This window comes from Saccopteryx bilineata, chromosome 2 (assembly GCF_036850765.1).
Source record: "Saccopteryx bilineata isolate mSacBil1 chromosome 2, mSacBil1_pri_phased_curated, whole genome shotgun sequence".
NCBI lineage: Eukaryota > Metazoa > Chordata > Mammalia > Chiroptera > Emballonuridae > Saccopteryx > Saccopteryx bilineata.
Genome location: NC_089491.1, coordinates 98,169,065 through 98,195,577, shown reverse-complemented (window position 1 = coordinate 98,195,577; position 26,513 = coordinate 98,169,065). Strand labels below are relative to the sequence as shown.

Below are 26,513 nucleotides of genomic sequence, written 5' to 3'. Positions count from 1 at the left end.
TCCCATCTTGTTTGGAACAAACTCCCAGCTGCCCACCTGCTTCCCAGGGTCTTAACCCTGCCTGCCCGTCATTGTCCTAGCCCTGGCTTCATTCCTGTCTGAAGTGTGTCACACTGGTTCCAGGCTTGTGCCTCTGTATTGGCTGTGGGTCTTTTGTCTCTTTCCCTGACCTGCTATGCTTGGAACATTCTAATTTCTGAGATCTAGGCTTCACTGTCACTTCTCTGGGGTCTTTTATCTCTATCAGTCTGCCAGGCCATCATCATGCCACCTAACTTTAATTCTTTTATATTTCCTGACCCCCACTTCCCACCTCTAAGAATTTCAAGTCTGAGGGAGCCAGGACCTCATCTGCCACCTTTATTCTTGTACTTGACAGTGGGCAAGTATTTGATTGACTTAATTCATGAAAAGTTGTTGAATCAGGAGGGTGAAATGATTGGATGTGATTTAGGATTACTCTTGGAAAGGGGAACAGGGGATGTTGGAAGGATGGAGACTCGATCCCACATATTACTTCAGTTAAGGCAAGACATGATGGAGATCATGATGTTTTGGTTTTACTCCTGGCACAGGGGATGTCCAGTAGATGCTGTTGAGACAAGTGAGAGACTAGGTCAGTGGTTCTCAAACTTTTTGAAGTCGGGGCACATTTAAAATCCTATAAATAATTGTAGGTGCACTATATACAAATTTCTGAGAAATGTTATAATAATTAAGTCAAATATTAAAGAAAAAATATAAAGTCCAAGTGTGCTTTTATGGTAATTAAACAAAATAAATATGACAAAATTAAATTTATTCTGACATTAAAAAGCACTTTTATGTTACATTTTTTAAGTTATGCTTTTTAGAATTCATAAAAAAGAGAGGTTAAAAAAAAAACCAACAAAAAAGTTATCTTTTTATATATGTAGATACATTCTTAGTAAGATTTAGTAAATTTGGCAGGTCCTGGAGCGAATGTGTAATGTTTTTTCATTCTTGTGTTTATGAGAAACATGAGCCTGATGTGTCCTAGCAATTTCTTCAATGGGCATATATTTGAAAGGCAAACTCTCATTTCCTCGTCAATACATTGAAGAATTCTTCTCTTTTTACTCTTAATTGTGTTGAGGGTAGAAAATTCTAATTCACATAAATAAGATGTTGAAAATTGTAGTAAAATGTTCAAAGCTTTTTTAGATATTGCCACATATTCTTCTTTTATAGAAATCCAAAAGGCTTTAAGAGACAATTCCTTATGTTTAATCATCAATCCAAAACCCCCACCATACATATCATCTTAACTTTACACCAAACAAAGGATAGAAGAAACTTGCCTCCAGTCTTTCTGGGGAACATGGGGGATAGTGTAAACAATCTAGCACCACAGTTTAACAGCCTTTTGCAACCTAATCTGGCAAGTGAGGTGGGGGGTTGGGCAGACTGTCAGCTTACAGCCAATTCCCCACACCTCTGTCCCCTAAAAATCTAAACTCCAAAACCCTGTTGGTTTTTCTTCCCCAACAGGCACATATTTCTCTGGAATACCATAGGGCGCACCTGGAAATCTTCTAGGGCACACCAGTGTGCCCTGGTGCACACTTTGAGAACCACTGGACTAGGTACTGAGGCTCGGCATCCTGGTTCCTCCCCTCCCAGCTGCGGATGTCCTGTTCTATTAAAGTGGGTTACTTATGTGAATATGAAAGAGAAAGTATATGGAAAATGCTTTAATGAATGCTTGTTACATAGCAGGTAGATACTGTTGTTCTTATAGGAAGACTGGCTGGAAAAGGTAGTGAGTGATTAATACTGAATGAATAGTCAGAAAGCCTGAAAGGAACATCTCAACGAACATATTCGGCACTTCCTGTGTCTGGTCCTCCTGTGACAGTTGTGGTTTAAATAATTATTGTGTACTTGGGACTAGACTTATTCAGTAGGAGGAAATTAGGAGAAAAAGGCTAGAAAGACACTATATTATTCTACAGGAAAACATATTCAGAATTTTGAACAACCAATATTGGAACATAACTTCCTTGTTCATTAGAGCTCTGTATTAGAACTTGACTTAACATTTGGCATTGATCTGAGCTGAGAGGTGAGTTTTAAATTAGGCTTAAGTTTGAGCTTCTTAAAACTGTAATATTCTATAAAGTGCTTTCATACTTTTATTAAATCATCAAATGACATTTCAGTGTAGGTGTTTTATAAATGAAGTCAGCACTCTTGAATTCAGTTTCGTGTTCACTTTTAGTGTTTTGTGGAGAACAGCAGTAAAATTTGGGGTGTTTAGAGTGACATTTTCAGGCATGTTAGTGTAGGCAATAAGTACCTATAAATCCTTCTCTGAAGCACTTCCTAATGGTTCTGACTGCTGCAGAAATCTGAATTGTGTGGCAAGGGGCTCACAAAGTACCAGCACAGACTCACCGAGGGCAGCAGGTATGGGGCAGAGCAGAGTTCAGGGTGGCTGGTGTTGGTCTGGAATGTCAGGATGAGATTGGAGAGAGGTTGGGGCAAGATTTGGAGGGAAGGTTTATTTCAAGTTACACATGTAAAATTTGGAGCCAGCAGAAATGGATTAATGTAAAAATCACCTTTGTTGTTTTTCTTCTGATAAATATAAATAGAAGCAAAAGTAATCTGGAGAGACAGCACTCATTAATTTTTACTTGTATTTGCTAATAGGGTCCTACTGTGAAACCAAGCAGACAGGTGAGGACTGAAATGGAAATCGAAAGAAATGCTTTCTTGGCATCCCAAATTAGAACGCAAGGCCTATTTTCCATAAAATATTCTTTTTCCCTTTTTTAAGCGAGAGAGAGAGGAGAAGCATCAGCTCATAGTTGTGTCACCTTAGTTATTCATTGATTGATTTCTCATATGTGCCTTGACTGAGGGCTTCAGCTGAGCCAGTGACCCCTTGCTCAAGCCAGCGACCTTGACCTTTAAGCCAATGACCTTTGGGTTCAAGCCAGCAACATGAGGTCATGTCTGTGATACCGTGCTCAAGCTGGTGACCCCACACTTAAGCTGGATGAGCCCGTGCTCAAGTTGGTGACCTCAGGGTTTTGAACCCAGGATCTTAGCATCCCAGGTTGATGTTCTATCCACTGTGCCACCACCTGGTCAGGCAAAATATTCTTATAAGTAGTAGGTACCATATTTCCCCATATATAAGACACTCCCATGTATAAGATGCACTTTAATTTGGGGGCCCGAAATTTGAAAAAAGAATGTATTACATAAAGTTGTTGAACTCAAATTTTATTCATCATAAAATTCATACAACTCTTTAGCACTGTCAGAACTCCCATCCATTAGCTTGTCCTCATCTGTGTCTCATGACGAATCACTGTTTTCATATATTGCCTCGTCCTCAGTTCCATGTATAGCATTTGAAATGCCACAACCACTGTATAAGATGCACTCAGATTTTAGACCCCAAATTTTTCGAGAAAGGGGGTCTTATACATGGAGAAATACAGTAGGTCATAGTGGCCTTTGCCAACCGTATTTCATTATATTATTCTATAGGAAAACACATTCAGAATTTTGAGCAACCAGTATTGGAATATAACTTACTTGTTCATTGGAACCTGTCTGTATTAATCACTTTAGAAATTGGAATATGCATAGTATTTTGAAGAAGTTTTGAGGAATCATACTAGAAGCTTAGAATATGACTGTTGGGAATAAAAGGGGGGAGAGCTGACTATAACCAAAGTTTTCTAAACCTGCCTGGAATTTTAGGTTCTACCCCAGAACTGCTATGTCAGGATCTTAATTGCCCTAGAATTCTGTCTTTTCAAAAGAAAAGCCTTCCTGGCTGGGTCCATATGGATTGTCTTTGGGGAATGACAGCTTTGTCTTTGTTATTTCCTTCTGAGCCCGTGGTCCTCTGCAGTACTGAGGAAACCTCAGATATCTGCGTAGTTATCAGGGGGGTATGGAATTTACAGAAAGGAGCAACAGACATTATCTGCATGCACAGTGTGTGGTCCTCCTCTGGATGTGTCCCAATCCATACTGTGAGAAACTGTGTATGGGGAGCTGGAGATCTAGAGGTGGTTATAATGTTGTCCTTTCTGTCACAGCACTTAATGTTCATGTCATTTCACGGGAGAATCCCCAGTCTATGTGGAAGCACCAGTGAAATATGTCAGAGTTGAATTGCATTTGGTTTCTTGGTTGAATCAATAGTTATCAGACCCTAGCTGTGCTTCAAAATCATTGGAAGAATTTAAAAAATAACATGTTGGAGGCTACTCAGGTCTGCAAATGTAGACTTTGCAGGCAACGCTAATCCTAATGTCTTTGTAAAAAGCTGCCTAAGTGAAAACAAGTCCAGTGGGTCTGAACAAGCATGTTCAGTGACTTCCTGGCCTTCCTCAGTGAGAAGTAGACGCACTCCCACTACACATTTAATTGAATGGCTAACATCTCTAACACTGACAACCACCAAATGCTAGCAAGGATATGGAGCACAAGAAACTCTCCTTTGTCGCTGGTGGGAATGCAGATTGGAACACAGCTTGACAGTTTCTTACAAAACTAGACATACTTTACCATTAGATCCAGTGATTATGTTCCTTGGCATTTATCCAAAGGCGTTGAAAACTTATGAGCACACAAACCTGCACATGGATACTTATAGCAGCTTTTTTCATACAACTCCTTGCCAAAACTTGGAAACACCTGTATGTCCTCCAGTAGGTGAATGGATTCTTAAACTGGTCCATCCAGATAGTTGGATCTTATTCAGCACTAAAAAGAAATGAGCTGTCAAGCCATGAAAAGACATGGAGGAACCTTAAATGCATACTACTAAGTGAAAGAAGACAGTCCGAAAGGCAGAACTATGGAGACAGTAAAAAGATCAGTGACTGCCAGAGGTTAAGGTAGAGGGAGAGATGAATAGGAGGAGCACAGAGGATTTTTAGGGAGGAAAAGCTTTGTTTTATAATCCTATAAAGTAGATACATGTCTGTGTAAATTTGTCCAAATTCACAGAATGCACAACACCAAGAGTGAACCCTAATGTAAACTATGGACTTCAGTTAATAGACAGTGGGTCCTCAGTTAAAATAAAGATACTACTTTCTGCTGAGTTTTTTGTAAACTAAACTAAAAAAAGAGAAAGAAAAAGAAAGTATCAATTTAAAAAAAAAGAGTAAATGAGCCCCATAATGTGTTCATGGCAGGCACTGTGCCGGGTGCCGGACTGTGGTAAGCCAGGCAGATATCACCCTTGCCCTTGTAGACTCATGAAAGGAGGAATCTTACAGAAATATTAACAGAAAGGCCAAGGAAAGAGCAACCATATTAAAATAATGCTTGATTTTTTTCCCCCTGAAGTGAGAAGCAGGGAGGCAGAGAGAGAGAGACTCCCACATGTGCCTGACTAGGATCCACCCATCATGTCCACTAGGAGGTGATTTCTACCTATCTAAGGCGTTGCTGTGTTGTTCCATTGCAACTGGAGCCATTCTAGCGCCTGAGGCAGAAGCCATGGAGCCATCCTTAGCGCCTGGGCCAACTTTGCTCCAGTGGAGCCTTGGCTGCGGAAGAGGAAGAGGAAGGGGGGGGGGGGAGAGGGACGGGTGGAGAAGCAGATGGGTGTTCTCCTGTGTGCCCTGGCTGGAAATCGAACCCGGGACTTCCACATGCTGAGCCGAAGCTCTACTGCTGAGCCAACCAGCCAGGGCCTAAACTAATGCTTGATTAAATTAGTATTTGTCTCTGATTATAGTTTGGGGTGAGGTTTGGAGATAGTGTAGGAATTTTGCAAGGTGGCAGTAGGGAGGAGGCATGTGCAGAAGAGATAGTGTGTACAAAGGTGTTGAGGTGAGACGATAGGGTGCAGGGCGCAGAAGAAACAAAAAAAATGGTTGGAGCACAACAGCGGAAGGAGTGCTTGCTAGTCTAGGTGCCGTGGCCATGGATGGCCTCGATTTTAGATATACCCTTGGGACAACAAAAGCTCATGGAGGGATTTTGCATTATAAAAACTTATGTTATTTTGAAAGTATCATACACACAGTATACTTGTACAAGAAATAAAACAAATAACAGGAGCCCTCTCCCCGTCTCTCCCTGTCACATTCCCCCTTCTTCCAGAACCCTGAATTTTGTATTGTCTTCTTTCTTTTCTTTATTGTGTTATGTAATCAGAGCTGTGAAAGTAAGCGGGCTTCCTTGGGGGTTTATGTGGAGGGCACATTCTGTAGAGGTCCTGAGGTCTGGATCAGGGAGAGGGGTGGAGCCATGGGGAGCAGTGCCGCCAGAAGGTGGAGCCTGGCAAGAACAGTTGGCAGCAGAGGTGAGGTGAGGAGCAGGCTTTTGTGGTCTTCACAGCTCCCAAAATAGGTTTTAGTTTTGCAGCTTCTGTGCTGATGGACACGAAAGAGGGTAGGATAAGGGCCAGCACCAGCCTGCCAAACCCACCTGTGACCCCCTCTGTAAAGGGTGGGGCTTGAACAAGCATAACCTATTATGATAAAAGCTAGTCCATTGGAGCACAGAAGTGGGGGTTCTGGTGGGGATCAAGGGAGGCTGCTAGGCAGTAGGACTGCATGGCAAATAGAGAAAGAATTGTGCGAAGAGGACCATATTGGAGTAGGAGCTCCTGCCAGACTACAGTGAAAGGATTTCTGGCTCTCACAACTGCCAGGGTGCTGGCAGGGGTGCCCATATCCTGGCAGGCACCCAAGACTGGCCACAATCTACCAGACCAAGTCAGAGGATGCCAATTCACAAAAAGCAAACACTGGTGACCAATGTGCAAGAGAACAGAAATGACTGTCATTCTAACTGTAGTGATGGGACCCTGGGTCAGGGCCAGGGCTCAGAAAGATGCCTGTGTAAACAGGAGGGAGAGACCAGGGCCAGTCAGCGGGCTCTGATCTGGGCCCTTGCTTTGCTGGATGGTGTGACTTTCTGGTGACTGAGAAGCCGGATTTTTGTAGCTGCACAATCTGTATGTCTAGCGCTCAAATGTCACTGAGCTTTCTAAGTCCTGTTAATAGTCTTTTTGAAAATATGGCTTACCTGCCAACAACATACCCTTTCATAGTGTGAGGCGATGGTTAGGAGACGTCACCCCTGAACATGGAGACATGTTCTGTGAAGAATGGCGCATTACCTACAGGCCTTCCTCTTCAGGAAACCAGTTTGCCCAGTTGGGACTACGGTGGATCATGTGCAGAATCAACAGTGTGAGCTGCTCAGAACTGAGAGTAATGGCTCGCATACATGTGCCAGGGAGGAGTTAGGGTGAGAGAGAACATAATTGCTGACCTGCTCCCACAGCTCAAACTGACCAAGAGCAAACTGACCCTCAGGACCTCATCTACATGCCTGTAGCGCACAGCCAGGCTCACGGGGCAGGGATGGCATGCATCTGACTGCATGGTAGCTTGCCCTTTTTCCACACAGCAGTGTACCCTTAACCGTCCCTGTCATGTCACAGAGGTTTGCCTCCTGTTTCCAGTGCTTGTCTAATATTCCACACTGAAGATGTGCTATAATCTACTTTACAGTGTCCTGTGGTCATTATTTAGAATAGTTTCAGTTTTTTTGCAGTATCACTCAAAAAAATTTTTTTTGGCATCAAGCAGTCAATATTATACTGTTGACACACTCTACTGTATCAGGTTTTTGAAATACAGTGTGTCTGTAAAGTTATGGTGCACTTTTGACTGGTCACAGGAAAGCAACAAAAGACGATAGAAATGTGAGATCTGCACCAAATAAAAGGAAAACTCTCCCAGTTTCATACCTATTCAGTGCAGTTCGATGTGGGATCACGCACAGATTTTTTAGGGCTCCTTAGGTAGCTATCCCGTATAGCCTCTACAGACTTGTCACTGACTGATGGCCTACCAGAATGGGGTTTCTCCACCAAACTGCCAGTTTCCTTCAACTGCTTATCCCACCAAGTAATGTTATTCCTATGTGGTGGTGCTTTGTTATAAATGCGTCAGTATTCACCTTGCACTTTGGTCACGGATTCGAATTTAGCGAGCCACAGAACACATTGAACTTTTCCTCTGTACCGTCCACATCTCGACTGGCATGGCCGTGGGCTGCTCCGCTGTATACACGGTGTTATGTCATCATCTGCGCATGCGCACATGCTGCCACATCATCCTACAGAAACTGTGAGGGTTTTCCTTTTATTTGGTGCAGATTTCACATTTCTATCATCTTTTGTTGCTTTCCTGTGACGGGTCAAAAGTGCACCATGACTTTATGGACACACTGTATAGTTCTTTTAAAATTTATGTAATATTCAGTCATACAGCTTTACTTAAAAAACTCACCCTTTCCAAAGTCTTTACCTAATTTATTTTTTTTTAGGGAAAGCTTTGTAACAAAAGAGAGTATCACAAGCAGTACTGTATACACTGAACAGGTTTAACAAATGTTTGCTTCACATCTTTCTATTTTTAAAGAAATACATAAGGCTTTCCCCAAAAGTCATGTGTCTTCCCTCAAATAGACTTTAATATTTTCTAACCTCATAATATAGAATAAATAGTGCTTTGATTATTATCAAAATGCTGTATTGTTCACGTCATTCTACACTAGCTGTTTTTGAGATGTGTCCATGTTCGTCCTTTTTTGATTTTTATCTTTTTAAAGCTCATGAGGTGGCACTGATGTGAGCCCTCAGGATTTGACAGGGTAGATTTTACTAGGGGAAAGCAAAGATGCTACTGTGTTCAGTAGGAGGTCTTCTTACTCTTTTTTCTAGATCCTCAAGCAGATCATTTGGGGATCATCAGATCCTCTCAATCTGTTCCCAGGACCTTTCATTTTGTTTTTAGTGAATTTTAAACTGCTCACAAAAATTAAGGGATATTTCAAAATGAATATGAAGCCATAAAAAAAGCATTTGATTTTTTTATTAAACAAGAACATTAAAAAAGCAAATGACAAGTCAAAGTTTGATTATGCAAATGAGATGCAAAACTAACTTTTCTTTCATTGATGAAAATGCACTATACAAAAGACTGAAAGTATTGGAGTAACTGCATGTTTCCTGATCCCATATTTTTGTGAGCAGTAGTTGATGTGGTAGGGAATGATATAAACTGTCTGGTCTTGTGGCTTTTTGAAAGGTTTGTTTTTTTTTTAAAACCTGAAAACTATGTAGTCATCCTGGAAAAAGTGAAAATAAATTCTCCTTTTGGCTGTTGTCTGTTTTAAAAGGCTGCTGGTGTGTCTTCCTGGAAGGAGGGTGCCACTGCAGCGTGCCCGTTACTTTCAGATAAGGCTGTTAGGCGGTTGTTTTAGGTTGTGCTTTCCTAAAATACACAGATTGACAGAGACAGATTTGTCCTGTTTTATCACAGACTGTGAAACCATGTAGGTGACTAAGTGAGAGTCATGCTCTTTTCTACTTTTTGGATCTTGACTCAAGTAGTGTAAGCACAAGAATCCTTTGCTATTAAGCACTATTCACACTCCTGGAATTGAATAGAGTTGGATAAAATTTGAGATAAATCTGTTACCACCGGAACTATTGCTATTGAAGATTGAAATACCAAGTGGACTTAATGATACTGTATCCTGTGAATTTCCATGTGCGCTATCCAGACTCAGTCAGAAGGAGAAAGCTTATACGAACCCCGGCCCCTCTTGGCATGGACTATTTCTGTACCTGCGGGCAAGCTGCCAGAGCCACCCTTCTCAGTGTCTACCCACACTACTTGTCAGAAAGTTTTTATGTCCATTGACCTGGAATGTGCTTTTCTGGATTAATTTCTGGCCCTTGCTTGTAATTCTTTCAGGTGCCACCCAGAGTATGCCTGCTTGCTTTATCATATCTTACTTCTCAGTACTGAGGCTTCCATTGTAAGGGCTTCTCTCCTGGACAGTGGCCTCAGGCTTCCTGTGGGGCCTGACTGACACTGCAGCCCTGGGCAGCCATCAGCTGTCCCAGCTCTGGACTTCTGAGAGTTACTGTTCACTGAAAACAAACAAGTTTCAGTCCTTTAAAAGCTAGAGACGACTTCTGTGTCCTCCTGCTCAAAGCTCAATTCCCCTGCCTCCTTGTTTCTGCCTTCCTGCCTGGCTTGTACTCCGGTGTGGCCTTTTAGACCACAGACTCTATAGGCCACACCAGTTCCTGATGGTTCTTACCATGTTGCCCATCCCCCACCACCCGTCCATGCCAGCCTTCCTGCAGAAGCTATTCATCTATGAGGGGACGGAAACAATTACACAAAATTCTCCTTCGTATTGAGACAGCCTCGGAACCCGGCTATAGGACCCCAAGGAGGAACACTGGACCACACAAATGTCACCACCTATTACTCCGTACTCAAAATCACAGAGATAGCTGATGTTTGTTGTTGGTGGGCCTTACTTTATATGTTGTATTCTTCTTTTCCTTGGCTGCCTTGAGAATTTTTTCTTTGCCGTTGGTTTGTGCCAATTTCATTATGATATGCCTTGGAGTAGGTTTGTTGGGGTTAAGAAAACTCGGAGTTCTGTTTGCTTCTTGAATTTGAGGCTTTAGTTCTTTCCACAGGCTTGGGAAGTTCTCATCTATTATTTGTTTGAGTATGTTCTCCATTCCATTTTCTCTCTCTTCTCCCTCTGATATACCTATTATTCTTATGTTATTCTTTTTGATGGAGTCAGATAATTCTTGTAGGGCTATCTCATTTTTTTTTTTTTTTTTAATTTTTGAGTCTCTTTCTTCCTCTCTCTGTTGTGCCTCAAGTTGCTTGTCTTCTATTTCACTAATCCTCTCTTTTATCTGGCCTGTTCTATTAGCTAAGCTTGTTACCTCGTTTTTCAGCTCGTGAATTGAGTTTTTCATCTCTGTTTGATTTGTTTTTATAGTTTCAATTTCCTTGGAAATATATTCTTTGTGTTCATTGAGTTGTTTTCTGAGCTCCCTAAATTGCTTTTCTGTGTTTTCTTGTATATCTCGGAGGATTCTTAGGATTTCTATCTTAAATTCTCTGTCATTTAGCTCCAAGATTTCCAATATATTAAATTTTTTCTCCATAGATTTTTCCTCATCTAGCTGTGTTACCTCTTTTTCTTTTGTATCCATGATATTCGATTTTCTCTTCCTTAATGGCATCTTAGGGTGGTTTTGTTGATAGTATTAATGAGATTTAATAAAGAATAAAAAGTTTAAAAAAAATCAAAGTTGTTTTTTTTTAAAAAAATTAATAATGAAATAAAGAAAAATAAAATAAAAATTCGAATGCTTCTTATGTTTCAGTCACCACACACACACACACACACACACACCCACCCTGTCTTTACCCTTCCCACCTTTAATCATTTATCCTTCTCTCTTTCTCTCTCTCTCTCTTTTAACAAGAGAGGCAGAGAGAGAGAGAGAGAGAGAGACAGGCTGGAAAAGAGAGAGATGAGAAACATCAACTCATAGTTGTGGCACCTTAGTTGTTCACTGATTACTTTCTCATATGTGCCTTGATGGGGGGTGGCTATAGCAGAGCAAGTGACCCCTTGCTCAAGCCAGCGACCTTTGGACTCAAGCAGGTGACCATGGGGTGATGTCTGTGATCCCATGCTCAAGCCAGCAACCTCGTGCTCAAGCTGGTGAGCCAGTGCTCAAGCCAGCAACCTTGGGTGGGTTCTCCACATTCCAGTACTATGCTCTATCCACTGCGCTACTGCCTGGTCAGGCTAGTCATTTCTCAATGCACGAATCTTTCAGTCAAACCTGCAAGCCCAGCTGGGGTTCCTTCACTGCATTATAGCTGTTTAATTTGTTGAAATTTCAAGGTGAGTGATCAAGGGTATCTCTCACACCACCATTACTCTGACGTCATCCAGAGGTAGCTGATTTTATCTCCCATTTAACTGCCTGCTTGAATAGCTGACCCAAATGTGCAGTTGATCAAGGTTTGCCTGATTTTCATCCTTCCTAAGATGGGCAGTAGTGAGCAGTTCACTGTTTGCTCTCACTGCACAGGTCAAAGCATATGGAAAAGTAATTCACCTGAACCCTGAAATGGAAAATTCTGCAAGTACAGCTTTTCAAAAAGTCTGCCTTTTGCCTTAGGCCTGCTTTGCTCCCAGCTTATAAAAGTAGCCAAACAGGCCAGTCTCCAGTCTGGTTCAGAGGACCTTCCTTTCCTCTGTGCTGCCTCCCTTGTGCTCAGTCATAAGCTTAATAAAATCTGTGCAAATTTCTCTGGGTTTTTTTCTCACTTTCTGTCTTGGGGAACTCAAGAACCTTAACACTAGTAACAACATAACTTTATATGTGCCTTAACTTCTATAGAATATTGGTATTGAATAAATACATTTGACCCAATATGGGGTTAAGGGTGCTGACTTCTGTGCTGTTGAAAACCACTATATAACTTGATTTTTCAGAAATCTAACTACATCCCTCAGTATCTACAGAGCATTAATTGATTCCAGAATCCCCTTCCTCATACCACAACCCCAAAATGCTTAAGTCCCTTAAATAAACTGGCATACAGTAATGCATACCTGGGCTCTTAACTGCAGATTGCGAATACTGTTGTCCATTTGATGTTGGTTGAATCTGGGGATGTGAAACCCAGGGGGATACGGAGGACTGATTGTATATTGAAAATACTCTGCATATAAGGAGGCCCACTCAGTTTATGCCTGTGTTGTTCAAGGATCAACTGTCAAATCTATTTCAGCATGGTTAATGTGGTTGGAAAATTCTGCCTTGTTTTTTGCAAGCATTGGAACTAGTGTTGGTTGGTAGGGAATATCTTGACTTATTTCTTCTTTGAATTTTCAGAGGTGTATTTTTTCAAGAGTAGCACTTGAAAATCATACAACAGCACCCATCTGCATTATAGAATTTGAAGAAATATTACATTACTATTTGTTTAATGTATCATCTTTGCAGTAATGTACCTGATGATAGATGAATGTTTGTTAAGTTGTAGTAGGGCTGAGTAGTTCAGTAGAGCTTCTTGTTCTTGGTTAATACCCTTTATAAAAATCGATGGTATTTTAATTTAGAGAAAAGCTGTACAGCTTCATACAAGCACAGTAAGTAATTTACAGGAATGGATGTGGAATGATGTGTCTTTTCTGCTAGAGTACACAGCTTAAAGCACAGCTGTGAGGGTTGCAACGGATGCTTCTTTTCGTTCTCAGAGAAGTCTTCAATATTTAAAAGGTGATGTTTGAATTGTGAAAATATTTTTTGAGTAGTAATTAAGCACTTTTCTTCTGTCTCTGTCTTTAGTCCATGTCCTTTCCTAACAAAACCCTGCCTCTTATGTTTGTGAAAGGAGGAGGACGAGAAATGGTTAATCGGGAGTTGGTGTCAATTTGGAAAAAGATGTCCTTGTCATATAGAAGATAGACTGTGGCTCTGCTTTGCTGCATGAGGGCTTTGAGGACAAGAACTGATTTATGTATGAGAAAACATGAAGTATGCACTGACAGGCCCGGGCTTATTGGGCATTTGTGCAGCTTCAGAGACATACAGAGAAATTAATTTGCTAGTTGGACTGGGTCATGGTAGAATAGTAACTAACTCTGGTTTCTCAAAGGTTTATTTGAGGTCAGTGATTGCAGTATGATTTTAGAAAATGTTCTTTCCTTGAAAATAATTGTTTTTAAGTTTTAATACAGTTTGGGGTCTTTTTGGTTTTAAGGAAAATGTGTGCTTTTTATGAAGTTTGTAGCATATAATGGCTAAAAATACAGTATAATAAAGCCCATCTTCATTTGAATGCTGATGCTGCATTCAGTCATTTTTATTAATCAGAAGTTAAGTGTGGTAGGTCATCTCCAAGAGAGTGCAAACTAGACTTTTTATAGTGATTTAAATTACAGCATTAGAGCTTGAATGGCTTTCATGATATTCTTTGGCTCCAAATCTGGCCATGATTCAGAATTACTTGAGATGGGCATTTAACAGTTATAGGGTCTTGTATCTTACACTCAGAAGTTTGGATCTTTATACACTTACTGTTTGATTAGGAATGTCTCATGTATGTGAGAGTGTGTATGTGTGGTGAATGTGTGTGCATGTGTGTGTACATGTGCTACCAGCCCCATATGTAGACGTGCCCACATAGTTGTCCCCAGCTACTGTCCTGCAGTCGTCTCAGTTTGGTGGGAAGTGGAGCCTGGGTTGCACTTTCTTTTCCTGTGAGCTGGATCACAGGATTAGGGCTTCTCTGAGCTTCAGTGCGAGGCACTGGAGGTGGGCTCTTCCAAGGGATTGCCGCTTCTGAGGCTCATGAGTTCTTGTGGGTGGGCAGCAGTGAGTCTGGCCTGCACCCTGGCTGGGGGGGGGGGGCAGGGCGTGGCTTCCTGGCTCTACCAGGACTGGATTGGCTCAGGGTGCCTGGCTTAGGTGTAGGTGGAAGTTTTCCTTCAGGGAGTGGAAGGGAGGATTTAGGGTGCTTTATTATTTTATTTAGTTAAATTAAATGTGTTTATTTATTTTAGCAAGTTGGTGGGGTAGGTTGTGTGTTTCTCACCTGGTGTCACTGAGATTTCAAGGTTAGAGAAACATTCTTTCTGGAAAAGGACACTGGTGTTCAGCTAGTTTGGTTTTGTTCTGCTTTAAAAAAAGAAGAAAAGAAAAACACCTAAGGAATAGGTTGTGTATCTGTGAGGGCTCCAGTGGGTCTGTTGTGTGTTCTTACTGTGTGTGTTCTATGACTCACAGTACCTCAGAGGCATCCCATACCTGTTGTTCAGTGAGTGAACAAAGACCTGAGGAGTCTCCTTTCTATTTTATTATATTAGTACATAATTAATTCCTGATGCTTCCAATGGTTTTGATATCAGGCCACACTCATTCCTTGCCACCAAATGTCTGGGCGCAGATCACTCTGCTGACTTCGCTCATGTGGCTGACTGCACCCATCTGGCCATCTCTCCTCAGACCTGCAGGCAACTGAGGATGTAGATGTAGAGGCATTTAGGCTGCTGGCCAGGTTGACCTACCTACCCGTTATGTCTTAAAGCTGACATAGGACCCAGTCCCGATGCTGTGTGTGTAGCCGCTTGTCTACCGAGCTTCTGTTCTCTGCTTCACTAGGATAGCATGGGGATAGTGAGCAGATGCCAGTGTCCATCCAACAGGTTTATAAACATGTTTTGAGAGGACACAGAATCTTACATTACTGACCCTGTAATGCATGTTAAAAGGCGTCACCTGATCATGGCTTTGCTAACAATGAAAAACCGAAAGTATAGGCAGCAATGACCACATTTAACTTTTTATATTTAAAAACTTGCTAGTAGCTAAGAACCTAATTTGAGTTTTAACATAGAAGTTCTGTTGCTTCACAAATGGAAGGGGAGGTGTTCTGTCCCTGTTTTTTTCCTTGATGCTGTAGTATCCAAGATTAAGCTTTGTCAGCAGTTGGGGGGCTGGAAAACCCATCCAATTAAAGATGGACAAATTAGGCATTTAAGGAAACAAACAAAAAGCAAAAAGACTATCAGAAATTAACTGAAAATTCTTGAAAGTTAAAATTCTAGGCCCTGGCCAGTTGGTTCAGTGGATAGAAAGTCGGCCTGGTGTGTGGACGTCCTGGATTCTATCTCTGGTTCAGGCACACATGAGAAGTGACTATCTGCTTCTCTTCTATCCCCCCCCCCCCATCCCCTTTCACACCAGTGGCTCAATTGGTTCTAGCATCAGCTCAGGGCACTGAGGATAGCTCAGTTGGTCTGAGCGTTGGCTTCAGGCACTGAGGATAGCTCAGTTCTATCTTTGGCCCTAGCCAGGTGTTGCTGGGTGGATCCTGGTTGGGGTGCATGTGGGGTTCTGTCTGTCCTCTCACTTAAAAAATTCTAGCCCCAGTTGATAAAATTGTTCATCATAAAGTATTTTTTAATATTAAGCATGATTTTCTAAAGGTTTCTAAGAAGTGGGACCAGGGGTGTGTTGGCACGTGAGAAGTACAGGACAGATGGGACACGTGCTAGCCATACCCTGTCCTGGGGAAGTGTCCTCTGCTCACAGTTGTTTTATTTTCTCTCTGTGTCGATGAAACAGCCAGACCAAATCCATTTGGAATGCCTGGGATAGTGCCACCGTATGTCCCCCCCCAGATGCTCAACATTCCACAGACCTCTCTGCAAGCCAAGCCCATGGTAAGGCCTTTCCTTCCCTCCACAGTTTGTCTGCCCTGCCTGAGGGACAGCTGGCCTTGACAGCTGCATATGCATCAAATCCTCATGAACACTAAATGATGTCTTCAGCTATTGAATTGATATGTGAAGCAGGTGCCAGTGTTTGTTGAATTAAAGCTTAGCTAAGACCAGGAGTGCTAATAGGAGCCAGGTCCTGTAGGCAGCGTGTGTGTATGTGACCTGTCTTTCTGCACTCTATTTCAGGCTCCACAGGGGCCCAGCCCAGGTGCTCCGGGTCAGGGTCCACGCCCATACAGCCTCGCTGAGCCGGCCCTCACTTTGGAAACAAGCGGAAAGAATCTGACTGAGCAGAACAACTACAGTAACATTCCTCATGAAGGAAAACATACTCCACTGTATGAAAGGTCCTCCCCGATCAACCCAGCTCCGAGCGGCAGCCCCAATCACGTGGACGCCGCGTACTTTCCTGGTTCTTCTACGTCGTCATCTTCAGACAATGATGAAGGCAGTGGAGGAGCTGCAAAGTGAGTGGTGGGTTTCTTACGTGGCTCGTAACTAGGGAAGCCGTGGGCTGGCTGACTGGCTGTCCTGCTGGTCGGTCCATGGCACTGGGTGTTGTGCTCAGAGATGCAGTTTGTTGCAGGTAGGTGAGGGTCACTTTGTGCTGGGACTAGGGCTCCTCGAACACGGAGAAGAACGGAGGTTAGACATTTCCACAGGCTTCCCAGGCTAAAAGTCTGCACTGAGAGCCCATGGCCTTGGTCTGTTCCTCTGAGGGGGTGGGGTTTTAGGAAAATCAGTGTATGTGACTACCAAAACTGGTGAAGTGGTCTGCTTAAGTGCTGCCGACCTGTACTGTCTCTGGTTTCTCGTGCCGTTTTCCCCCAACCCTCCTCCTATAAAGCATTTTAAGTTAGACACCCATGGCTTTCAGTCTCTTGGCTCCTGAACCAGTGGGAACTCTGATTTCCTTTGCTCCTGAGTTTAATAGCTCATAGGACAACTCTTGAAATGACCCTGTTCACCCAACCAAATCCTTAGGAAGCTGCCAGACCCAGGCTGCAGTTCTCCCAGAGAGGAGTATTTTAAACGTGTGTCCCTAAGTAAATTAACTTTCAGGTACATAATTTGTTAGGATCTGATTGAGGTTAGTCTTAAATACACAGTCTTCCTTCTCCCTTTAAATTCCTGAAAGAACACAAGAAGAGAAAGGGCCTTTTCTCTGCACCTCCTCCTTTTCCTGGGTTTGAACTCCAGCTAAATGGGTAGATGCCCAGGGCTGGTTAGTACCACATTAATCTCTGCTGTAAGAAATCTGGGACAGTTTTCATTCTTCCTTAACTTTCTTACTGGATTGTCACCTGATGCTGGAGAGTTTTCCTCTTTTGTTCTCCTTTTCTCCATCTGTAAAGTGGGCTTTAATGTCTGTTGGCCACAAGTGGCAGTTACCAAGAAGTTTGCAATCATCCGGAGGTTGTGAACTGTCTGGAACAGGGAAGCACATAATTCATAAACTCTTACTGTATGTACAATCCTACTGAAGTGAAAGTCATAGTATAGCACTCAAACTTTCAAGTTAATCTTTTGGAAAGAAAATATATTTAAGATTTCCTGAGTGAGAATTTCTGGTCTGGGGCTCAGAAATCTGTGTGTGTAAATGAGCACCCAGTGACTCTTCACCTCAGTCTGAAACCAGCTGACAGATGTCTTGGAACCCCTTCCACTCTGGAATGAAAGCACTCAGATTTTCCTTTTAAAAATTGACTTATGTTATCAAGATCAAGGTGTCTGTATAGTACAGGTTCATCTTAATAAGAAACACCATTTCCAGACTCTGGAACACAGGTAGATATGAAGCAGAAGTACATGCTATATGGCTTGAAGTCTGTACAGTAGCAGGTGTGGGGTGTGTACAGGCCTGGCGTGGGGAGGTTTGGTGGCAACCCTGTTCATTCAGATAGGAATTCAGGAGTAACTCTAGTGCCTAGCCCTGTTAGCACACCGCCCAGTTAGGACATGACTTGAGCTCGCGGTAAGAGTGCTCACGAGCTCCTCCCTTCTCTGGTGCGGATTCAATTCCACCTGTTCATAAAGGGCCTGGTCAGCATCGCCTTCCCTGGAGCTGTCCTTGATTTCAGTCTCCTTTCCCACGTTTGAGCACTGTCACTCACTTGTCCACACCCAGCATAGTGTTCTCACTGTTTTTGGAGGAGTTTGTGGAAGGCGGACTCGGTGTGGACTTGGCAGGTGTGTCTCACCTTCTGTGTGATGTGAAGTGTGGCGGGACAGGTAGAGCATGGCCACAGCCAGGAGTCGAAGGAGTGGATCAGGTGTACGGCTTAGCAGTGTCTGTATTTCCTTTGGTCTGCTTCCCCGCTTATTGTAACAAGTGAGAGGCAGGAGAGTGAAAACTGAGCACAAGGAGAGAAGAAAGAGGCTATATTGTGTGTGTGCTGCAACTTTAGGATAATCAGCCAGGCAGGTAGGACCTGGAGGCAGCCCTGGTCATTAGCATCCTTGCTGTGGAGGAGGCCAAGAGAAGGTCAGTGTTCTCGATTTTGTGAGGAATCTAGTCTGTTAAATGAGTCTTTGTGAGCACTTGAGGCCATGCATAGGATTACAGGGCTGCTGTCCTAGTTCAAAACCCAGTGAGAGCAGTAAGTCAGGACATGGTTACCTTTGGTTTGGGCATGAATTAGGACCCCTTGACCTTCAGTGTGCTCTCAGGGTGGTTTTGAGGGAAAGAAAGCATCTTTGCATTCAGTCAGGCAACTTGAACACTGTTTCTACCAGTGAGCATGGCAGCGGGCAGTGCAATATCTGGTGTGGCGGTCTGCAGGATGTGAGCATCTTAGGTGGCATGTGTCCAAAGAAAATGCCTGACAAGGAGTACTGGAGATGAGTACTCTCCTGAGAGGTGAGATTTGGGCAGTGGCAGTGGGGATAGAGTTGGATGGATGGAGAGTGGAAGAAGGGGGTGGCATGGCCAGCAGGAGGTCTAGAGATGTGGAGGCTGAATGGTGAGGAGTCTGACCTCTTTCTTGGTGTGATGTGAGGTAGCCACTGTATTTGCCAAGAATGGCCCTGTGGCAGGAGAGATCTGATGCTTCTTTGGAAATGCGTTTGCTCTGATCAGGCTGTCTTTGCCCTTGGGGTGGATAGGGTCCGTTTAGCTGGGAAAGTACTCCACAGCTGGACTCCAACACCTCTTGTAATAGCTTCTGAGGTTGACTAGAAATGTCCATAGTTCCTGTACTTACCACCTTGACTTGTGCAACAGCCAAGGAGGGAGTCTGCCCCTTCCCCAAGTGGTGTATTTCTCTCTGTCACTTCATTGTCCCTTGTCACCATTCCCTGTTCAGTTCCCTCAGGCATTTTCATTCTCTCCGCTGTATTATCCACAGGTGGGTGAACAGTCCCAGAATGTGGAAGAGTCCACAAAATAAGTGTTACTATTTCCCCAACGAAAATCAATGAGATTTAAAAAAAAAATACATGGTGATGATGCATGATAGGATTGTTATAGAATAAAGGAGAATTATCCCCCCTCCCCATCAAAATAAAAAGCTTAATTTACAAATTGAGAAGGTAAGTGTTTTTGAATGACGAAGAGAATAAAAATGCAGTTCACAGAGGAAACAGATGGTCGATAAAATGTGAAAGGAAATTGGGTTTACTCACTAAGAAAATCCAAGGAATGCAACTTCAGATATGAGGTACGTTTTTTTTGTTGTTGTTTTTTTGTTTTTTACAGGGACAGAGAGAGAGTCAGATAGAGGGATAGACAGGGACAGACAGACAGGAACGGAGAGAGATGAGAAGCATCAACCATCAGTTTTTCGTTGCGACACTGTAGTAGTTGCTCATTGACCGCTTTCTCATATGTGCCATGACCACGGGCCTTCAGCAGACTGAGTAACCCCCTGCTCGAGCCAGTGACCTTGAGTCCATGGTAGTGAGCTTTTTTTGCTCAAGCCAGATGAGCCCGCGCTCAAGCTGGCAACCCCAGGGTCTCGAACCTGGGTCCTTCCGCATCCCAGTCCTACTCTCTATCCACTGCGCCACTGCCTGGTCAGGCGAGGTACATTTTTAAATCTAAGAAATTGGCGTTTGTTTTTAAAGATAAGTTCAGTGGGGTAAAGCGTTGAATAGGTGAGGCCCGAGGTCTTGGCTCTCCTGGCAAACTGTAGCATTTGTGGTGTCTGAGAGCTTTGGGCCCTCCTCCCAGGAATTAGTACCCTTTGAGCACCAAGGAAGTGTAGGGTACGTTACAGCCATGTTGGCAAGAGCAGAACATACCTCAACTCCAGAGAATGGTGAAGGGAAGTACGAGCTGAGGTGTCCCACAAAACAGCTGGGTATGAAAGGCAGTCCTGGCTGGTCTCGGATTCAGAAAGTGGCCACTCACTGTGGGTGTGCATATATGTACAGATGTGGCTAGGCAGGCCTTTTCCTGAATCTCTCCCCCTCTGTAATACCTATCCCAGGATTTTAGCCTCTGCAGCTGGGAGTATTCAGCTGTCTTTCCTAACTGGGCTGTTGGAATGGCTATCCTGGTTACTGTGTTGAAGTGGACACACATCCCTGGACAGTTTGCGGGTTTGTGCTGGACAAGGAGTCTGAGGCTGCGACAGGCCCCCTGAACAAAGGGGTGAGTTGGGTGTCCCTACCAGGACTGAGATGGGCTGCGTGGGTGCTCCTGGAGCTGTCCTGAGCATCCTCTCACTTCTGCAGGATCGCAACCTCCTGCTGTTGTGTGGCTGTATCCATCAGAGGACAAGGTGGGTGTCTGGGCATTTACTCCAGACCCATGAAGCAAATGAGAAAGAAATGTTGCTATCGAACTAAATAATTTTTTCTTCCATTCTTTTTCCTAGAGTAGAATCAACATGTACTTCTTGTTCTGTTCTTGACAGTGGTTTTGTTTTTTCTTCTTTTCCTGGCCTTTGTCACATCTTTGCCATCCTGTATCGGTTGAATTAAGAATTACGATTGAATCCTTATGGGGTTGTTTATTTTATTGGCTTTTAGATTCATTGGCTTTTAGAATTTGAATTTGATCTAAGGTTGCTAATTTGAAGATTTTAGTTCTTTGTTTTATTCTTTTTCTAATATTGAAATACAAAGTTACAGAGTTGAAACATTAAAAAATATAGTGTAGGAAGTCCTCATGATTCCATATCTAAAGATACAACTTTTTGAATTGGTGAATATTCAGACATTTTATTTTTTGCTGCATAACTAACATGCTTTTTACAATAATGGGATCTTTTAAAAAACTTGCCTTTTTCCTTTTCTTCCTTTTTCATACTCTATTATGAGCATGTATTCTGATTTGTATATAAATGTAACTATATGTACACTGAATATTACTTCAGTGATTTTACATGTCATTACTGACATTCTAAATGGATATTTAAAAGTCCTATTAAGAGAGAAGATGGACTTAATTTTTCTCCACATTGTTGACTTAGGTTGTGTAGATTTGACCCATTTCCTTGTCCACATTGATTTCGAGGTGTTTTGCCAGGCAGCAGCTGTGGTATAAGCTCCGCAGGCCCCCGCATGGCTCCTGTGGGACCTGGTCTGGGCTGTGGATGGTTACTGTTAGGGCCTGAGTGACTGTTGACCAGCACGGAGACTCACTGCTGCCAAGGCCAAGACCTCCTGGTGTTCCAGGCTGGTCCTGCCAGGCTCTGCTGTCATGTGTGTTGTGTGACCTGGAGCTCCCTGGACCAGTGCACCCAGTGTGGATGGGAGGTTACTGGGTGGTTTGTGAGGTAAATCAGCTGATGAGTAACCACACTAAGTGATAGCTATTATTTAAAAAAATAACTAGGTGCAATAAAAAAAAAAAACCCAACATTTTTAAAGCAACACTTTATTATTTATTTATTTATTTATTTATTATTGTATTTTTCTGAAACTGGAAACGGGGAGAGACAGTCAGACAGACTCCCGCATGCGCCTGACTGGGATCCACCCGGCACGCCCACCAGGGGGGCAACACTCTGCCCACCAGGGGGCGTCGCTCTGTGTGACCAGAGCCACTCTAGCGCCTGGGGCAGAGGCCAAGGAGCCATCCCCAGCGCCCGGGCCATCTCTGCTCCAATGGAGCCTCGCTGCGGGAGGGGAAGAGAGAGACAGAGAGGAAGGAGAGAGGGAGGGGTGGAGAAGCAGATGGATGCTTCTCCTGTGTGCCCTGGCCGGGAATCGAACCCAGGACTTCTGCATGCCAGGCCGACGCTCTACCATTGAGCCAACCAGCCAGGGCCCGCAACACTTTATTTTAATTAAAACAAGTTTCAATCACAGTTGGCATACTAACATTATGTTAGTTTCAGGTGTACAATGTAGTAATTAGGCACTTATATATAGATATATAGTTCATGATGTGAACACCTTGGTAAGTCTAGAACCTATCTGACACCATACATAGTAATTACAGTATTGTTGATTAATGTGAAATACCTGAAGAATTTCACTCGTTGTCTTTGATCTGATATCCCGGGAAATAGGCTTCTAATGCATCCTTTTCCCTTTGAGCGGGTTGGTGTCTTTCTTCCATTTTGAGTCCTCAGGCTCCCTTTCCAGAGACACTGTGGTTCACAAGGAATTCTACTCTACCGGCCCTAGGGTGCCAGGTCCCAGACAAGCTAAATAAGCTGCAAGTTTTTCCTTCTATATTGTTACACTATTGCGCCAGAAAAGTAGCGACTTCTTAACACAAGGCAAGATTTCTAACATTTCAAAAAAACAGTTCTGAATTGTGTGTTAGCAAACATTAATAATCATCTGTGCCTCTGTGTTCTAGCTGTCTGCTGACCTGTGTAGGTACTTGGTGTTCATTTCGTGTGACTCAGTCCCGTGTCTCTGAACCCTCTCTGGCTGTCAGGAAAGGGATGGCTCTGGCCAGCGCGGTGAGGTGTCCTGAAGCGCTCCAGAGGGAAGCTCCGTCTGCTGTACAGGAAAGCACTTGGGACTAGCACTTTCTAAATTGGCCTGACTGTTTATAAAAGAACCTGAGTGTGTGAAGTTAGCTTAATTTGGAGCCTAATGAGACTGTACCTGTTTGGTGTTAGTGACTCACATGGGAGCATAGGTTTTCATGCGCTGTATGTAGCAGGAGCCCCTGGGCCTCTAGGACAGAACTGGGGGGGGGGGTGTTGAATGAGAACAGCAGATGGAGGGGAATATATATGCATACTAATTGAAAGTCAGCTTCATTGTTTGACCCTATCTGTGACCTTACACACACACTAGATACTGCTGCTGTGGATTTGATCTCTTCTCATTTTTCCATGTGTTTTTCTTCTTGTGTGGTTTTATCAGCTTCATTCTTACTTTCCTATTGACAAGTAAGTCAGCTGTGATCAGTGCTGTCTTCCATTTCTTCTCCATCAAGGTGGGCTGGTGGCACCCATGGCAGTGGAGACAGGAGTTAGTCTCTGTGATAGGTCACGTTTTACACACTGTGTAAATGCCACCAGTCCGTTTCCATCCTAGCACCACCAGCCTGCTGACTAGAAAAATGCACAGGAGAGGCTTCTGTGGTGAGCACAGTTGGCTGTCTCAACCAGCTTTACTGCAGAAACCACTCCAAATGTCCCGGAGTGAGGTGAGGCCTGGCACCTATCTCTGGAGTCCTCGATCCCAGTGTGAAGTGCCGGCTGTGCTGCCGCTGTTCCTGGATATGAAAGTCATTTTCTGTGAACTTCCTACTGCATCAAGTGTGTTGTGTAAAACCCATCCTGAGGCTGCCTCTTCCTTGTAACTGCATGTGGTAATATCTGGAATGGGGGTGGGGTCTGTAGCTGTGGAGGGCTCCTTCTCTCTGAACCTGAGTGTTACCAGCCGAGAGCTCTGCAGACTTGGGGTGTACAGGAGATTTCCGCAGAGCGCTTTAGGTGGCTCTGGGTCTCAGGCTCCCTAGGGGTGCCTGTGACACATTGTGTCTGTGTGAGCTGTGAGTTGTCGGTGTAGAGTGAACTGTATGTAAAAATATTCTGAAATCTCTAGTTTGTTCTTCAAAGCAAGAAGACATTTGTCATATTCAAAATTTTGTTTTTAAGCTGTGAAGTAATATAGTTATCCTACTGAACTTTTCTGAACTTCAAAAAACTTGGCTAGTGTCAAAATGCTTCTCAGGCAGAATTTTAGATTTTATAGTATGATTATTAGATGATAATCTTAATTGACATGATTTTATTTTTAGCTTGTGATAATCTATACAGAGCAATAGAAAGGTTTATAAATGTAAGCTCTGTGTGACCTTAGGTGGGATAAGCTTTCTACTTTAGTAACAAACCACGTTTCCCCAGCTGTACTGTTCCACATGCTTGCTGATTGACCGCTGGGGCCCATCACTAGGGGTGTCGCATTTGGGGGACTACAAGTTGAATGGGCTTTCGTTTGTTGTGCTTTACGTCACATAAAAGAGATGCCTCTTTGCCTTATATCTTTAGGCTGTTTTTATGTGGCTTATTCATATAGTAGTTGGGTACCTGCTTGATGATGGTTATAAAATCTTGTCTTCACAGTTTATAATTAGTTAAAACCAGACAGTAATTACAAATAGTAACAAAGTGATCCATAAAGGAAACAGCAATGAGAATAGCAGGGGTGGGGATGGACGTTCCAGACAAGACCTTAAAGATGAGGTGTCAATATCAAAACTTCAGTCTGCCCTGAGGAGGAAGGTGTGGCCATCCAATAGAGTGTGGAAGATACTCGATCAAGAACTTGCATCTAGAACATATAATGACTTCCTGTGAGTCTTTTAAGAAGTACCACATAGAAAATGTGTAGAATATTTGAAAAGGTGCTTGTCTTCATTGTTATCTGAGAAGCACTCATTGGACCTGCTGAGGTTCACTGCCTTCCCTCTCAAAGGCTAACATGAGAGTGACCAAAAGTACTGTGTTCAGAAGGGGCCCCGGGGTCTCCTGCAGAGTTGGACTATAGACTCAGCTGTGGGGGTTTCCCATGACAGGATGCTACAGTGTTGAGTCTGAACCACTGGACACAAAAACGGTACAGTTGTGCCGTTCCATTTACATGGCATTCAGAACCAGATAAAGGTATCTTTGCTGTTGGAAGTCAGAATAAACATTGTCCTTGAGAAAGGAAGTCACTGGAATCAGGAGGGGCTCCTGAGTGTCAGCCCTGCGTCTCTGGTTGCTTACCCAGTATATTCAGTTCCTGGGCACTTATTAAATCATTCACTTGTGACTAGTGCGATTCTTTTAGCTTTATTATACTTAAATGTTTAAAATTATAAGTAACAGGCCGTTACTTGTGAATATCTAAGTAATTTGTTCTAAAATCACTGAGTAAATGTTACTGACATTTTTAAAGCAAGTGAGCAAATCTACTTATACCAGTGTTTTCAACTGCCAGTCCATGGACCAGGGCCTGGTACTCCAGAAATGTCATACTGGCTGCAAAAGACTTAACCTCCCTGATGTTATATGAAGATTATGGACCCAATGATCCTAGTCAAATTCACTTATGCTCAGGGTGATTGCCACTTACTAGCCTGTATCATTGATGAAAGTACTATTGAGGTTATCTTAAAACTTTGAAACTTGTATGTTGTTTGAACAACGTTTTGCACATGGAGACCATTTACAAATCACATGCAGTAGACAAGGTATTTGGTCAAACTTAAGTAGTCAGTGCATTGTACACGTGGGGTTCTGAAATCAAGCACCTGTCTTGTACAGTGTTGCACTGTTATGCATGGTAAGATGAAACTTTATTCATTGTTTGTTTCTGGCCAGTTAGGTCACCATTCCCCAAGTGTAAAAAGGTCGAAAACTACTGATTTACACTGCAGTCTCTAGATCATTGCAGAGCTGCCTTCCTCTTTGTTTCCTGGAATACTCTCTCTGGACTTGTGTGAGACAGAGTTGTCCACCATCAATTTCCCTCTTTCACAGGCCATGGCACACTTACCACATACTGAGGTCACTGATTCAGATCCTGACTGGTATGTGATCAGTGTATAATTGACTGAGATTGGTTTCCTGAACCTTTCACACACACCCTCCCTCCCCACCACCACCCCATAGTAGCTGCTCTTCTCTTGATTTTAAACAGGACTGATTACTATGCTTAGAATACTTGCATTTATTTTGATTCTTGCTCCTCATCACTTATGTTTCCTCTGGTTTTATAAAATTGTAGCCTGAGATCACACACACGAGCAGCAAACTTTGACAGAGCGGTGGTTTCTCTGAGCTCTCATAGAAGACGGGATCCTGGATGTGGAGTAACTGGGCAGCTGGGCTGCCCCCATTTCATGTGGCAGCGTCTCCTGTGTCCCATCCTGGTGTCCCATTCAGTGACTAGGATCAAGAAGCTAGAACGAGCCTCTAAGATATTAATAGCATGGGGCACAATTCCTGGTT

General features: G+C 43.2%; 1 protein-coding gene across 2 annotated transcripts in view; it reads left to right on the top strand.

The window, feature by feature from the left end:
• The window catches only part of FAM120A (family with sequence similarity 120 member A), a 126,134-nt gene that overhangs the window by 54,468 nt on the left and 45,153 nt on the right, over positions 1-26,513 (top strand). For both annotated transcript variants that reach the window (XM_066257437.1, XM_066257438.1), the window contains exons 6-7: positions 16,004-16,101; positions 16,345-16,625. In XM_066257437.1, coding sequence (XP_066113534.1) covers positions 16,004-16,101; positions 16,345-16,625 — 379 coding nt within the window. The remainder of the gene's footprint in view (positions 1-16,003; positions 16,102-16,344; positions 16,626-26,513) is intronic.